Source organism: Mastacembelus armatus, chromosome 10, assembly GCF_900324485.2.
Source record: "Mastacembelus armatus chromosome 10, fMasArm1.2, whole genome shotgun sequence".
NCBI lineage: Eukaryota > Metazoa > Chordata > Actinopteri > Synbranchiformes > Mastacembelidae > Mastacembelus > Mastacembelus armatus.
Genome location: NC_046642.1, coordinates 7,340,362 through 7,358,174, shown reverse-complemented (window position 1 = coordinate 7,358,174; position 17,813 = coordinate 7,340,362). Strand labels below are relative to the sequence as shown.

Genomic DNA, 17,813 nt, shown 5'->3' with positions numbered 1-17,813 from the left:
CTCCTGCAATTTAACAGCAATTTCTGTCTTCCACAATGGAATATCATTGGCAAAGAAACTGAGTATTTCTGAAATGTCCAAGACTTTGGAACAGCCCTTCCTCTTTCTATTAAATGTTCCTCGTCTATTGATATTTGCAGATATATATGTCCTCAATGGCTTTTAGTTCCTATTAGTGTCTCCAATTTTAATAACAGCCAAGGCACCAGCTCTGTATTGGGCCATATGTTGTTACATGAAATGTAACAAGATAAATGCACTATTTTTGTATGTCATTCATAACTTGGTAGCTTTCCCTTTATTGTATCTGGCACCATGGGAAATGTTACAATGACAAATGACTGTATTTAATTTTGATGGGGTTTTAACATCATGTTTTAAAAAATGACAGTACATAACTGTATAGATCACAAAAATCTTAATTTGAATCAATATCAATAGTAATGATGTTGAGGACCCACTGGAGTCTGAGCAACAGAAAATTCACCTGTTTATTTCCTGTAGTATGTAAGTAATTTGCTTTTTAAGGCATTCCAGGGTAACAGGTGATCTTTAACTATCCAGCTACAAAATTGTTGGTGAGAGATGCAAGATGTTCCTTTACACAGCACGCTGTAATTTATGACAAAACCATTAACAAGCTATCTCATTTTCATTAGGGCTATAATTTATTATTTAGTTTTTCATCAAGCAAATGTTGAGACAAAACTTTAGGTCAGTAAAGTTAAAATCAGAAACAGAAATGATGAAGTGGTGTGTAACAGTACCTCTTTCCATGCACCACAGCTCCAGGGTCCTTAGATAAAGCCTCAAGCTCCTGCACCTCATCCACCAAAGTCTTAAAGCACACCTTCTTCACCCTGTAAATAAAACATTTTCAGGCAATCATAATCACATGACAGATGCTGACATTAAAATACGCCACCAAACTATTCAAACTACTTTCAATAAATCAGGAAATTAAACTCAGAGCTTTGCAAATGTCTTATGACACCTTGAATCTGCTATGGGCTGATATCAAACAGACCCAGTGTTGAAACAAATATTTCCCATGGTGTATTCACAGAATAGAAATAATAGACTTCCTTGGAAGCCTGAACAAAAACTCAGGCAGGAATGTCTTCAAGAGAGAGATAGGAGAGATTCTGGAGGAATTTCTGTATTGGATATGTGCTGGAGTGATGATGAGCAAGGAGAGAGGAGAGAAAACTCACACTTTATAGGCCACGTCAAAGATCAGGGAGGTGACTGGGATAAAGAACAGGCCCATCCAGAAGACCCCCGAACTGAACATCATGTCCGCCTGTTATACACACATACATACACTTACTCTTTGGTCACTATAGACCATGTAGAGTTCAACTACCACTCAGATAAAAAGAAGAGCTCTTTAGAAGAAACACCTGATAAAGAACAACCATTATTATCATCTGGAGTGGCACATAATAAAAAACATACATAACAGAAACAGCCTAAAAAACTTGCACAAAGCGGGTTAAACCTCCATGACTAAATGATACCATGTTTTTGTTTGGATCCCCTCCACCTCTTTGCCCTTCATAGTCGAAGAGGTGCCTGTGAAGTATTTAGACAGCGGCATCTCTATTCACTGGAAAACAGCTCGGCTGTGTGCTCTGCTGAGAGCTCCTGTCAATACATCACTGGAGACACGGAGCATGATTCAAGATACTTTTAATATCTTCAAAGCAACAGCCACTCAGTGTAAGAGTGTGTCAGTGAAGCATTAGATCTGTAATCATCAAAAACCACAGGCTCCTCATCTTTGTCGGTGACTTTAGATTATATACAGACGTATTTGTACCACTAAAGATCACTGTTAAAATAAACTTTTAAATTAAATTTATAGAAGAAAACACCAAATCCCAAAGCTTCAACTTCAGTACTCTGTAATCGTTATGATAGGTAGATATCAAAGGGGCACCACAACCCAAAATAAAAAAATCAAATTCTATTGTCAGCCAAACTGACTAAATGTTCACAGACAAGAGATTTTCTGTCATCACATAACTTCACTAAATTTTAAACAATGAGCTAATGATTGTGCAGTAAATAGCTGTTCACATTGAGCTCATAAGCAAAACTAAATGTACAGATGATACAGCTGCAATTCTCATTGAGACTAATTTTTCATTTTGGAAGAAAAAGATGCTTGGTTAGGACCCAATTCAGATGTAAATCACAGCAGGCATCTCAAGAAAGAGTTTCTTCTTGGTTGGAAAAATACAATTCATTAGTAGCAGACACTCATCTGTGATAAATATAAATACAAATCAGAAAGCAGTGGTTGTCAGGAGGTTGTTTTGAATCCAGAATGGTGTGCAGATCATCCTGGTGAGAGCGAAACCTTTCAGCTTTCTCGCCAAGGATGATGTTTACTTTGGCCTGGTGCACTGAAACTATCTGTCATTACATGTCAAAGTGCAAAACCCATGCTCCCTGAATTGTAATATGCCACTTGTTTAAACTACTGGGGCCCTTCAACAGTGTCTTTCCTGTAACGTGACACAGGCAGGACCCTTACGATATGTGCACACACACACAAACAGATCAGTGTCAAACTATCAAAGCATTCAGGTTTGTTCATATTAGCTAATCTGTTAGCCATTACCTGAAAATTGACTTTGATGTCAGACAAAACACTGGGGGAAGAGGAAGTCCCAAATGACAGGAAATCAAAAATGACTTTTTCCTACACTTTAGGAAGGCACATGAATGAACAGAGCTTTTCTGTGTTGTCTGGGGGCTGACAATGTATGCAATGAGGGAAAATTGCATTGAAGCATGGAATATTTTCATGTCCATTTTGAAAGTATGCAGCCCTGGTGGAAACATTTACTGTTTTTTTGATGTAAGTCAGATTAATTATTTTCATTTTCATCTAGTGTATCATGCATTTTAATAGGGGTATTTAAGCTGTCTTGAGAGTATATTGAAAATAAACCAGTGATACATAGCATATTAAAGTCAAAAGACCTTGAAAAAACAAACCATCTGTGTCTTTGACATGTTTATGTTCATGTTTAAACAACATTTATATATCTCCTGGCATTACTCTGAGTCACAAGTGATATATAAAGATGACAAAATGCTTTCAGTCTCAAGATTATCCTAAAATTAAAAAATAATGGTAATAAAATTTGGTACAATAACTCAATAGCATTAGGTACAACTGAAAACACTACAGAGACTGTAAGACACAAAATTAATAACAGTAGACCTAAATAAACTGCATGAATTCACTATTAGTTTATTAATTAGACAAAATCTGAACATATCTGACCAGTTACAATCAAAAACTATTTGTCTTCAGGCATCTGGAAAGGTTCCCTGTCTATAAGCATGGGTCAGCAGTGTTGGTGGATGCAGGCAATGTCTCATACCAGGGGGCCCAAGGGAGCTGAACAGGGTGAGAGGGGTATGTGGAACCGAGGCTGTACAAACTAATAAACTTGTCTGGCTGGACAGACAGTAGTGTCCACTGCCATGGAGGGGTGTGTTTTGACAGGCCACTGATCCACAATATGGCCACACACAGATAGAATGGAAGCAAGACTAGACTGGCAAAATTGATCATACATGCACATGTGCACACGCAAAATGCCATCAAGTATTTCTGCTCCTTTCAAAATGGTGAACAGTAACAATTTAGGGATGGGGTATAGGTCAAGAGGTTAGCAATGAGGGTTTCTGGGGTGTTCTGGTGTTCTAGGGGTTAACACACATCTCCCTCTCTCTCTGCAAAGTTTAAATAAATAAAAACACAGTTCTTAAATATATTGATAAGAAATTCTTTGAAAGAAAATATCAGGAGAATATTCTTACCACACAAACCTGAGTGCTTTGTGTTTCTTTTTCCAGGACGAATTGATCAAGGGAATCTGGCTAATCATCCCTTAAAAACCCTGTAGTTTCAGCAGCCTGAATTATGCTAATGCCCATCATAGTAAAGGTAAATGTGAGTTGAGGAAATCTGCTATTCCACTATTCACCCCGTAGGCTTATAGTATGCTCGAGATTGCGCAAACAAGAGTAATAAAAGCCAACGTCATAACACACTACCAGCTGTACAACATCCCAGAGATGTTAATATTCAGACACCAGCTTCCTGAATGCACAAAGCTCTTTTGTGCAATTTTTAATAGCACTGAGACTGAGAAGAGAAGGGTTAGTCTAAGTTAAATCCTGCCTCAGTCTTTACTTCGGTCTGCAGCTATCCATCTTTTGTTGGCTGAATTCAGTTTGCTTAACCAGACAGCACTGTGCATACTGGCTTCAAGCAGAGGAGGGAAATTGAAAATGAAACTAAACATTTGCCTAATTGGGTTCCATTCCATTCCATGATGTCTTCAAAATACAAAGTTAAAGCTTGTTAAGGATAAATAGGTTGCAAAACACACACTATACAGCGGAAGAACCAGATGACTGAGGATGGCAGGCAAGAGCATGCTGAAGGCAAAGAGAACATACAGAGCCAAAATGACAAATAAAGCAACTTAAAAGAGCAAAAAAAAGGCAGACTTTTTTTGGAAGGAAACCCACAAATTCCCAAATGTCATCAACAGAAACAAATCAGCCAAAAACCACCCAAAAAGAGGCCAATGTGCAATACAAACAATTACTTTCTCAGTTGGGTCTTTCTTACGCTCTATGTTCTCTGTGTGTCACCTAACAAAGACAACAAGACATCAGCTAAGAAAACAGGAGAAAAATCCCTCTTTACATAAACAATTATAACTCAGCAGCAGTGTGTACAAAGCAGATTCAAATTGTTCTTCTCCCTAATAATGGACATCACTGTCAGTTATTAAAGTAAATGTATGTTGTGCTATTTATCAAGCATTAGCCCAGAGATGACCAACAGATCTAGGTACAAGAGTGACAGAAGACACAGTGAAGAAAAAAAAAAAACTTATACAAAAACAAAATCTTGAAGGACCATAAAGATCCCAAAATATCATAAAGGGACAAAGTCAACAGCAGTGACGATCATAACTGGAGCTTTACGAGTGTAATAACTATGACCATTTCGGGTTTCTATGGCGCAGCTATTCCTGGGAAACTGTTTCAGTCTAAACCACAAAAACTACAGCTCCTTGCATCTTAAAAAGGACAACTTACAGATTTCAGCTATCATACAAGCACACAAACACAAAAAATACATGTGAGCATTCTGGTTAGACATTATAGCCAATTTTCATGATTCCTTGTCAAGAATAGTTTCTGCTTGTAAAAGGGTCAAAATGCACAATGCATCCAATTTATAAATGTTTTTGAAAAACGACATCAAGAGAAAAGCATCACTGGCAGGACTTTTTCTGTGTTGGTGAATTTTGGCAGCTAACTTCTAATCCCACATGTTGGAACATTTGAATTAATCACCTGTTTCCCAATCAACCTGCCCTTTCAGGTACATTGCAAACAACAATGTATCAAACTGACTGAAAACTAAAGAGGTCTTCATGGTCATTTTGATGGATTAGCTGTCTTAAGCAAGTTTCAAGTTTCAGCTTTGTTTTTCAAGTCTGGTTTTCCAAATCTTGCCTGGAGGATTTGGAAACCACACACAAAAAAAAAAACTATGGAAAGCAGTCAGCAGTAATGTCTCTGATATGATCGTTTATGAAGGGAAGAATTTGAGGAGTAAAATAATATGTAATAACTTTTTAAAAATGAGGGTGCCCTGGTTATGCAATGGGTCCACTGTCAGAGGGAAATTAGATGCAAATGCACCAAAACCAATCAAAAAGGGTCTGATGACATGAGGGCCAGTTCTGTTTTTGGAGTGTTTATTTGGAAAACCTGCAGAATAACTTAGCTACAGCCAAACTTAAAAAAATCTGCTCTTGAATATAAACCATTCTTTCAAAATTTTCTGTAAATAAAGACTAGTAACTAATTTCATCTGCAGCTTCAGAAACTGTTTTCATTCTGACTCTTCTCATTTTACAGAACGGCATAAATAGCCCTGAGTGTATGGCACACTACAAATCAACAAACTTCTCGGTAAAGTGATTCCTTTCTACAAAAAAAAAAAAAAAAAAGAGTTTTATGACTGAGCTTGTGGAGTGTAAAATCCATTTGCTGTTGACAAGTTCCATTACAGCTTTCAACCAAAATTGAAAAATAGCAAAGGTGTGTGATAAGTAAGGAGAGAGAAGAGATGAATTGTACTGGGAACAGCTGTGCTGACAGCACAGACGGGTCATCAGACAGGAGGTCAGTGTGACAGAGTATACGAGACACCACCTGAGGTGAAACTAAGCTGCATAGTGTGGCAGATTACACTGTCTTAACAAAATAATCTGGCAATTTCTTTTGGTATATATCAGACTTTGGTGAGAGGAAAACTGGATAACATATGTAATTTGTGACAGAGAGTTTGGGAGTATCTGAATAGCACACAAGCTTCTTTTAGCATGTTTTGTGTATGGATCCTGCACCTGCCTTGTCAGTTGTCCAAAGAATATTTGGCCTGACATTGATGAATGCATTCACATGAAATCGAGTGCTGCTTAACATGTCTTGTTAAAGGCACTGTGCTCGGTAGTGAGTGAGAGCAGAAACAAGAGGAGAAGGGAGTTCTGGTGTCTGTTATGTTATTGGCCCTTGGGCAGTTTTGCGACTTGGGGGGGTGTGCGCTGAATAAAAAGAGAACAAAGGGAAGAAAAGCTGATGCAACAAGTAAAAGACAAGGAGTAAAATAAAATGGATGAAAGACCAGAAAGCAAAAAACACCTGATGATCCAAGTACACATGGAGGAAGCCATAGTATTGTATTGGTATGTAGTATGGTATTGTATGCAGGGCTGCATCAGAGTCAAGAATAATCATGCTCTTTAGGGCCTACAAGGTCTTGGAAGCAAAGACTGTCTCTGATGTCTTCTCACGTTTCAGAGAGATGTGTCCCTGTTTGATAATACACTGGCGTATCCAAGTTGCAGCAGGGGCATAGGGTTACGAGCTACCCACAGGACACCATTACTGTCTTCAGTCAAGTGCTGCGGGGCGTGGATGAAAGGACCTGGCTTGACAGACAGGAGATGGAGTGTAGAGCTAATATACTCCTCACCTGTATGTATGACTGAGTGGGCGAGACCAAAACCATCAGCATTTCTGTGCATTTACAGTCAGCTATTTGATTTAGTGTATTTACTTTTCACATACTCATACTTCACCCATCTCACATATAAGACACCAAAAAAACCCTTTCTTGCAGAACAGAGTTGTACTTCAAGTGTTGCCAGAGCCGTGAAATATCTGTCAGACAAAAAACAAACTTCCTTATTACATTTACTGTATATAAACAAACACTCTGATTCAAAAAATATGTTTTCTGTCCCAACTTCCACTGAGGTTTTCTTTCCAAAACAGTTTATGTTATTATTTATAGTTTTTAAATTATTATCCATCCTGAAGAACTGGAAATAAAAGAATGTTTCACTAAAAAGCATTTCAAGGAATAGTCATTTAGACATTTATATATGTAATTTATTTAATGTGTACTAAAACATTTGGAGGAGGAATGGAAGAATTGTAATTTCTGCACTCAGATTTTTCAACATATGAAACAAACAAGATATTTGTTAATTGAACTTTAAAAGTACTGGCAGGTGGATTTTGTTGCTTTAGGACATACCTAGGCTAATTGTTTCCTACTTTGATGTAATCTTTATGTATTTCACTTTTAGTGTAGCTAGTTGAATTGTATTATGAATTAGTGTAAATTATAATGTATTTGCAAAGAATCATAATAAAGAAAAACAGTACAAACTGTAATTGGTAGATCTTTTCTTTTTCTGCTCACTGCCTAGAGCCAAACCTCTTTCTTTTAATAGTGTGACCTGCTGTGTTATTGTTTTCTAATGAAAAGACACCCCATTTTTATTCTTAGAAAGCACTGGGAAATGTCACCTGCGGTTAATAAGCTCCCATCGACCACCTGTGGTGACACAGAGACAGCAGACACATTCACATGTAAATAACAATTCAAAAAGAGAAAAACTGTATAACCAGCACTGTTATACCATTTTAACATTTAAAGTACTTTAAGGGCATTTACACTGATTTTTTGACCCCAGTGATTTTTCGATGCATTTTTCAGATACACTTTCTCCTTTCTCTGCTTAGCTTCCAGACCTTTCAATATCACCTGTGGATACTCACAGCCGAGGGAGGGCAATGCAACACAAACATTGGGCTAATTGGCCCAATTAAGTCATTATGCAACACAAGCCAGAGGTCTGACAGTTTACACTCTTCTGGCTCTCCTTATAGAGACCTCAGTCAAGTTTAACTGTGAATTTTCCCACCAGAATCTCTGGGTTGAAAATTAATTATGAGGGACTGCAGGTCTGTCAGTGACAATACATCAGCCGTTTCTTTTAATATTGGAGGAAGTTGTCCCTGTGAGACAGAGTGCCTATGTATGTGAGGGGGTAAGTACGCATGTGTATATGCTAGAGTGTGTTTACCTCGCCTGACATGTCAGGAGCCAGAGGGATAAGGGGCCACAGGGAGGAGTAGATAATGAAAAACACCACCCATAGGCCGATGCTTCCCCAGATGGCGATGTGACTGAACTATTAATGGAAAATCAGATGACAATAAGGAAATAAAAAGTGTTAGGGCTTTAAGCTTTTACAATTTACCTACTGATATTATGTGTAGTTGCCATTATAAAATTTGGGCTTTTAATAGGTTGAAGGAGTTACCATGTTATTTCACTGGGTTTACAGTTACAAGACCAGTGGGAATGAATCAGAAAGAGATTTCGAAATAGGAAAAGGATGTCAAATATGCCATACGTATCAGTGGTCAAATAAAACAGAGGAACTGGAAAGAGAGAACACAATGTTAGTGAGAGAGGTGAGAGACTCTGCTTACCATAGTCCAAGATGAGGTCTCCAGGCCAGCTTTAAGACAAACTGTGATAACCACAAACTGTGGAGACATAAATCACACTAATATTAATAATAATAATGATAATAATATTAATAATAATAGTCATATTATTTTCAAGTACATTTTCTTTTTTTACATATTTTAAAATTGGAAAGGTTTAAAAGTCAAAATCAAAGAAAGAGGTGTAACTGATGTTTATTCACAGAAGCCAGATATCAACTGGATCAGACACCTTGAACTCTTAACACAGCAGAAATACATTGCCTGTCAAGAAAACTGGTGTACTTACTGTGTAAACCATGTTGCCTAAGAGCAGATAGTCTGGAGTTCTTCCGTTGCCAAAAACTGTATCTGTGAAGGGAATCAACAGAAGCTTTTAGGGCCAAAGCCGTCTTTTTTCAGCTCTTGGGTTTCATACAGATTTCCATTAGGTGATCCAAAGCATAAACATCCAGACAGCACATAGGATGTTACTTTAAGTACATATCTGAATGAACTTTGGTGCAAAATGTTCTGTTAGGGATTTGGATATAAAAAAGGCCATGGGAACATAAAGTGAAAACCGCAGCCAAAATGCTACTTCCATTACTGCCCTTTAAGAGAGGCTGGAATGTTAATTTTGTCTTTCACAATGATTAGGAAAGATTGTTTCTATGAAAATCTATCTGTAAGTCTGAAAAAGTAGAATTGGTGTACATTAATCATGGTCAGAAATTAAATGTTCTGGCTAACTCACTGCTAAAAAAGAGAGAAGACGACTGTTTATGTGACAAAGTAGGTATTTATTCTGCCATTAATTCAGAACCCAACCTCCTGGGAACACATTTCCTAAAACAGAAGTTAGAAGAATTTCCTAAATTAATAAAATAGAAATTAACTGCAGTCACAAAGACATATTGCTCTGTTTCACATGGATTTGGATTGGAGCTGAGGCTAAAATATCAGCAATGTGTGAACGCCAGTAAAGAAAGAGAGAGGCTCCCTTTCCCTTTACTTCCGGCTGGTCACATGTCTTGTGTGCGCTGAGGCTTTGCTGACAACCTGTCAGTCAGAGTGAAGGGGCTTGGCGTCTTTGTTTGGAAAGCAGGCCTAAGCTTGTGTGGTCCTCAGCTTTGGCCAGCCAAGACTTACCGGCTCAGAGATCCCTATTCTCTCTGTGCGCACACACACACGCACATGCACATACGCACGCATGCATGCATGCATGCACGCGCGCGCGCGCGCACACACACACACACACACACACACACACACACACACACGCACACACACGCACAGAAGCCTTGCATCTTAATGTGCACACACTTGCACAATGCCAGGACAAATAAAGTTATTGTAATTTTGATTTAATTGTACAAACAAAAAAATATTTGCCTATTCAGATAGAAAGATCACCATCTAAATGGGACAATTACCTGTAAAGTTTGTATCTGAGCAGTGTGTTTACATAAAACATTTCATACAGCATGAAAACCTGTGTGAAAAAGCATTTTAGCAGGTAACAGTTTGCATGCACAAACTGGTGCAAACAAGACTATATGCTTGTTCGTGTGGTTGCCATTGCTGGCACACACGGTTGCAATTCATGACTGGACGGATGAAAAAAGAACTAATTAAGTCAAAGTATGTGTGTTTGACTGTCCTAGCTCTTCATCCACAAAGTTCTGCAAGAGCTGTGGAGGAGTCACTGGGAGCTACTTACCATGTTGGAAGGCTTTAAGGGGGAACCAGAAGAGGATGACGGAGTGGAAGAGACCGTTCAGACAATGGGCCCAGAAGACCTGCAAAAAGGAGGGGAGAAGGATGGAGGGGAAGGAGGCAAGAAGAAGAGAGGGTGGGGGTGGGTGGCAGCAGGCAATTCCAAGAAAGGAGAGAGAGAGAAAAAAAAGCATGTGAAAAGGGTGTGGGGCGCTCCAGCCTTCCAAGTGACCCCTGACCTGGGCTCTTTGTGCCAGCCCAGCACTGGGCTAAGTGGCGGTTTTGTCGGGGCCTCCTCACTGAATGGCCACCCCGCTGACAGACATGTTGTATATCCTCTGTGTGTGTCATGGGAGAGAGAGGCTGCTGAGCATGCATATAAGCAGTGAAAGGCAAGTTGACAATGTCAGTGTGCAGGTTTTAACTTCTATGTTTTTTATTTTAATTACACTATATTTAGCAGAATCAAAAAACAGTGAGTAAGAAAGTAAAATACACATCACCAACTGAACAAGACGTGAGAAGAACATTATACAATGTTAATATATGTGCTGCCAGTGTGAGTTTCCTCTCATTAGATTTCATTAGGCTTTCACCCTTTCATGTTAGAATTTTAACTCGTGTAGAAATAAATGACAGGAGAGTTTAAACAAGCAGAAATCAGTCTAGAAATACACCCAAGGAGACTGACAGGACTGACAGAGATTCAACTGTTTTCATGGTAATTATTAAGGTCCTGGAAAATCGCGGTGTGGACCGCAGTCTATGTGTCTGTGTATGCAAGCATGCAGACTTTGGATGAGTCGTTTAAATCAATACTCCTACTCCAAAAACCACCTTGTTTGAAATTTACATTATGCAATGCCAGAGCCAAACAAAACACTAATGGGTGATGTAGCATGAAACAGCCGTGAAATCTATTCTGCCAGAAACTGCAACACATTTGTGCCCCCTTTTCCTCCTCTGTGCTGACCCAGACATTGATGTTAATTCTGAGGACTGAAAATTCGTCAAACCCAAAAGGCTAAATGGCTGACGGAGGAAAAATAAAAACTGAAAAAATGTCACATTTAATCATTGGCCTCTTTTTAATCATTGGTTCTTGGCAGACAGGTTAGAGGCTCAATTTCTTAAAAACACCCTTTTTAACAACTTCAGCAAACCTGTAAGAACATCCTGAAAAGTTAAACAAGTTTGCATTTCTGCAAGTAATTTCAGAAAAATTATTAGTACTGCTTTACACTGTAGTGTTATTCCAAATATTCTGCCAGGAAAGGATGTTAAAAAAAGAACAAAAAGGAGAAAGAGTAAAGTATGATAGGCTACAGTGAAAAAAAAAAAAAGTCTCGGCTTGACTATGACCCTTTATAATTTACCTTGGCCTCAGTGACACAACCTCCTCACCTTTTTTATGAACCAAACAAAGTCCCAGACCAGCCACCCCCTACCCAGGATTACCTCACCCTCCCACTGTGTACACAAAACCCAATACACTGAGTGAGTGGTGGCCAAAAGCAACCCCCACTCCTGTGTCTGTGGTCAAATGTGTCCTAAATTATCACTGACATTACAATCACATGTTTATGCCAATTAGCCTCCCACTGACAGGCTTAGGTCTCTATCAGCCTCCTACTCAACTATGCCATCCCAAACACAGTGGGGGTGCAAACAAGCCTCAGCTTCTCCTTCTCAATAATGAATGCTAATAAAATCAATAAATGTTCATAATCATTTGTCATAGTAGGATTCTCCCTTTCATCCCTGCAACCACCGTATCTTTTTTTTTCTTTTGTCCTGCCAAGTTGCTAAGCATCGACTCCAAATGAATGTAAAGATTCAGCCCTTTGTGGAACCTAATTGTTAAAAAAAAAATTACATGAAAGCCAGTGAATAATATTATATAGCAAAATATTTTCTGGGCTGGTTAACCATTTCCGCTTCTTTTTGAACTGGTGAAGTAAGATGAGAATGTGGAAGAAACAAATAAAGATTATAAGAAAAGCAAATGTGGTGTGTAAGAGGTGATAGCTGCTGGTAGACTGCTGTGATTACTACACCCACCCAGAGGGGAGCCGGGTTTAATAGAGTGACTGAAGTGTCAGGAATATGTAATTAAAAGTGAACAGGCAATACATTTGAAGCTAAGCCTCAAGTTTCCAACACCCTTGGTCACTCCCTTCTCTCACCTCAACACAAACAGCTTTAATTCACAAAGACAGTATCTGTTGTGTACAAAAGAGCCAGGCGTGCAGAAAGACAGGCTTCGAGGGGCCAAATTCCTGCTGGATTTTCTCGTCCTGCCTCGGGCCAGCTGCAAGGAAAATATCTCGGGAAGAGAGTGGACAAGCCAGCAAAAACAACCTGCTAACCTGGCCGAGTCATCATTTATGGGTTTTGGAAAATGTGGCCTAAACAAAAATGAGGTTCATTTGCTTCTAACTATCAGATGCATACTTCTGTGACCCTTTTTGGCATGAAAAAGTGAATGAAATTCTCAAATAAATTAACAATGGGAAAATCCACTCTAAAACAGAATATACTGTGGTCTAACTCAGATTAAATCAGAAGTTGTGAGGATAAGCATCTCTCTAATCTACATTGTAATTAATGGAATAACATGTCTGATACTGTCAACAAAAAATCTACAGACCACAAACTGCAGTCTTTTGTCTAGGCCAGGTTTGTTTTTCCACCAAATAACCCCTGTTTCTTTAGCTTTCATTTAATTATGAAAAAACAATCCTGGCCATGCCAAGAAGTGGATTTACTTACATTTACTCACCTAATGACTTAAAGTGAGTTCATTAATCATGTGTGAGTTCACAGACTCAAATGTTTTTCATAGCTTACCTCTAGGAGGAACTTGATAAAGTTAACTTAATGAAATGTGATATTAGGAGGGCTGCAACTAATGGTCTGTGTCATATATTAATGTGTCATTGTGTTTCATCTATAAAATGTCAAAAAATATGAAATATGCCTTCCGTCTTAAAAAGGTGACAAAAAACAAAATTAAGTAATTATTATAAAATTAGATGCCAATTAATGAAAATTTTGCTTTGAGAATTAGACTTCAATGCATTAAGTAAATGAAATGAGCTGTCTCCTGTTAAGTAAACGTAACAAATCTTAATTTGATCACGTGGGAAACAGTCTGGAAAATCTATTGTCATCTGGACGATTGAGGCTGATCATGTGTGGGTTAAACTCAATGTGAAAACCATGCTCTGAGACACCCTCAGTTAAACAAATTATGCAATTTTCCACAACGAACACTGTCACCCAAAGCGAGGACACTCTCTATTTGCTCTGTCCTGCAGTTGTTTCTACAGCATCCCCCAACTCATCTGACCTTCCCTGCCCGACTGCCACGGACATTTTGTCTTTAATCCACCTTCATGTGGTGCTTAACAGGTCTCCACGCCTGTGAGGAGGGTCCATGAGTCTGTGACTCAGCATGGAGAAAGGAGGAGACATCTTTATTAGCAGCAGGGGTAAGCTAACAGACAGGCCCCATAACCAGGCAGAATAGGTCAAACTGGGCTACAACTGGAGACCTTCTGAATACAGCTGCCACGTTACTGAGACGGGAGATGCGTTGGTTCCTCTCAATAACACAACAGGAACATCTCATGTCATGATTGTGATGTGACTTGGTTGTAAGAGCTGGAACCTTTTCATTTCAGTGGGGGACCACATGATGAGCTCTCAGTTTTACAAGTCAGAGTGTTTGGCACAAAATAGCCTACTAGAGGAGTTGTAAAAAATTACCATAAAGAGTTCATAATAATCCCCTTTCAGTACTTAAAAAATTACATCATCTTACAGAGGTAAAATGGAACGTGAAATGAGATTACTATGTAGGCCATGGCTACACAACTAGTCGAACACTAGATTTGGAGAAACATGAAAGCTTTGTATTAAGAAATCAAGTTATTGTAGCTGCAAAGAACAAGAAGAAAGTAAATAAAACAAATAAGTGAAACACAAAGACCACAGTGACAATAATAAAAATCTGCCATTTCTTAGTATTTAAAACAAGACGTGTGCAAATGAAATACACACATATATAATGGACTACCTTGGTATTAAAGCCCATGGCGTTCTGAGAGGTTTTGTAGAGTTCAGGGTATTTCAACATGTTCTCTTTCCTGCAGGACCGCTCAAATATTCCCAGGGTAAGAGGAGGCAGAGCAGTGAAGATCTGAATGAGAAAAAAAAAAATCCATGCAAATGCAGTGATAAACATATTTTCAGATTATTTCTCCTGAGTTCCAAAAAATGAAGCCAACATGAAATTATTATACTGGGTAAAAACACTGTAAACAGTTTAATCCAGCATCTGTGTTTTTATTATTGCCACCATCACAGTATGTAACTCACTAAAATGTACTCCATTACTTATTTTACATTATTGAAGATCATTGACCATAACACCCTTAGGGATTTCTTACTGAGATTTATCATGCTTCAGGTCTGTTCATATGCAAAACCCATCACCAATGAACATCTGCGATGCTCTTGACTAAGAAGCAGGTATTCACGCCTGGCTAACACCAGATTTCTTCGTGGTGTTGTAATGTTGTATAGAACAGCAGCTGAGAGAGGAGTGATGGTATTGTGTGGCTGTGGGGATCAGCAGGTCAGTTGGTGTTAGTTCCCTGAAGGCCCATTTGGAGTGGGAGTCTGTAGGAACAGTGGGCCACAGGACATGCTCCATTGGGCTCCTTTCTTATTCACAGCCAGGGCCAGGAAGATCTCCATTGAGAGGCGGATTCAGTCCACTGCCTCCAACAGACTCCCACAGAGTTGGAGGAATTCCCCCAGTTTCGGGACAAAGTAAAAGCCTGAACCCTCGTCCCACCCCCAATACAGTACTGTTTTTAAGGGGTGGTGGTTTATTATGAAATGAGTGCAAGAGGCTGGGCTGTGGAAACGTCTGTCTTATTTGACAGTTTGTCTCTCCCATAAATTACTTCCATTTGTAGCTGTGGTGAAATTTAACTTTACACTTCTCTCATTCATTTTTGTTTACTGAATAGAGTTGATTTTAGTTTAGTTTAAAGTTACATATCAACTCCCCATGGCCTTAACAGCATGGTATAACTTACAGATGCACATTTTTCTCTTCTACCTATTCACAACAGATATGAATTATGAGTTCATTAGGAGTGGTCCCATTAAATAACCCTTTGGGGATCCCTATTTCAGCTGCAAACTTTTACTGTTATAGTCTTCATATTCATTTTATCATTTAAACACAGCTACACTTACAAATACACTCTTTGGGGCAAGTAAAGCTGTTCTTTCACATTCATTACATAGTTTGGTCCACAAAAGGAATATGGACTTGACAGGTAATAAATACAGGTGAAAAGGATGTTGATGACATAGTTACATAGTAAATGAATCAGTTTTTGAGCACTGTGGCAAATCAGCACTGTGCCAGAAAGTGATGGGGAAAAGGAGAAGAGTTGGCTGTTCAAAGAATAAATGTTAACACTCACCACATTGTACAAGCCGATGCACCAGCGTTCAAACAGAATCTGACCTGAGAAGCCATTGACGAATGCAAACCAGATCTGAGGGAGGCAAAATTATACAAAGAAAGAGTAAGAATAAAGACACTATGTCTACAAACTAACACTATCACTTTTCCCATCACACTAGTTTCTTTACCATGTTACGACAACTGACACCTCAGATGACTCAGAATGTATCATTCTGATATATGAACAAAAGTGAGAACTGTATCTGTTAAAGTAGAGTAGAGTACAACACAGATAAATAAATGTTTCTTGCCAATGTGAAACCTGGGCTTGTTTGTAGTGCTAACCTACAATCAACGTGTCATTAGTCTAAATAAAACAGACTTAAAACTCAGGCAGAGGAGAAAGGGCTTATTAAAAAAAAAAAAGAAAGAAAAGTAAAGAAAAACTCGGATACTCAGGACCTCCAGATGTCACCTCTGTGGTTCAAATTGTCCCCTGGATTCATCCCAGAATTCCCTACAAACATATATCATGTCCTCTGTTTCCCTTCATGATGTACCTTTAGACATGTGGGTGAAAAACGAGGTTAGTTATAGTGGCAGAGTCAGGGCTATGGGACTCAGAACGATGGAAACTTTGATATATTGTGTCAGGAAACGGAGACAGAGGTAATGTAAACCATATGGGGGTGGAGATGATGCTTATCACTATATCTTGATTAGTCATAGTTTCTATATATCTGAACAAAACAATGACTCTGAGATCAGGACAGTAGCCAGGCATTCTGAATTGATTATTTTAACATGCAAGTAGAGCAACCCTTACAATATCCAGTAGGAACACTGGCATATGAGTGAATTTTTGTTGTTTGTAAAGCAAATTTGGATAACAAATCCTGTAGGAAAATTCCATGTACAATCTGAAATCTGCTTGTATCAGAAATTGCTCCTTACAAGGACATTTGTAGTTCAGAACCAGTTCATACCAAATCTGTCAAGGGAACATCAGGGATGCTGTGTTTTGGCCAAGGCTAACCAAGCATTTCCATGCTTCATTTAACTTTATTATGAAGGTATGGGCTGCTACAAATTATCAGATTGGGATAAAGACCATTTGAGAGACGTACCCGCCTGTGCCACAGTCTACATTGTCAGCCCTCAAGCATCCTCTCTGCCACACCCACCTTTCACAGATCCCACGCTCTTCTGCGCACTCTACCATGATGTTGTTTCTTTTACATGTGAAGGGCTGTTTTCAAATTCACAGGCTTATCGAACATGTGTCATGTATTAATAACACAACCAAAAAGTATTTGTGTTCATTTGTGTAAATATATAATTAAGCATACCTGGAATGTATGTACGACTTTGTCTGCTGTTTAACTTTTTTAAAATTTGTTTTTCACTGGTTTTCTGATTGTCCTAACTAACACGAGTCAGCACTAATCAGTGTTATCAGTACTTCACCGCACTGGTCACACTGTGTAGGTCAGAGTACCTGAGGTGGATCAGGGTTTGTTCAAATTGAAGAAGGTTTATATGCTCTGTCCCTTTATTTAAATTAAATAAATAAGAATTAATTCACAGAGATCTTCCAGAGCAGAGTGCTGAAGCCCCTTTTTTTACTTCTGCTTTTTTCCCTTGCAGACTGCACCTGACCTGTACCTAGAGCAGAGCAGTTTTGAACATTAGTTGTGTCATG

At 38.7% G+C, this 17,813-nt stretch overlaps 1 protein-coding gene across 9 annotated transcripts in view; it reads right to left on the bottom strand.

Annotated features, from left to right (window-relative positions):
* Nucleotides 1-17,813, bottom strand: part of atp8a1 (ATPase phospholipid transporting 8A1) — an 85,802-nt gene that overhangs the window by 5,128 nt on the left and 62,861 nt on the right. For all 9 annotated transcript variants that reach the window (XM_026331242.2, XM_026331247.2, XM_026331248.2 and 6 more), the window contains 8 exons: nucleotides 16,128-16,202; nucleotides 14,702-14,824; nucleotides 10,625-10,703; nucleotides 9,212-9,273; nucleotides 8,905-8,961; nucleotides 8,493-8,600; nucleotides 1,215-1,303; nucleotides 768-860 (listed from right to left, as the gene is read on the bottom strand). In XM_026331242.2, the coding sequence (XP_026187027.1) occupies nucleotides 768-860; nucleotides 1,215-1,303; nucleotides 8,493-8,600; nucleotides 8,905-8,961; nucleotides 9,212-9,273; nucleotides 10,625-10,703; nucleotides 14,702-14,824; nucleotides 16,128-16,202 (686 nt within the window). The remainder of the gene's footprint in view (nucleotides 1-767; nucleotides 861-1,214; nucleotides 1,304-8,492; nucleotides 8,601-8,904; nucleotides 8,962-9,211; nucleotides 9,274-10,624; nucleotides 10,704-14,701; nucleotides 14,825-16,127; nucleotides 16,203-17,813) is intronic.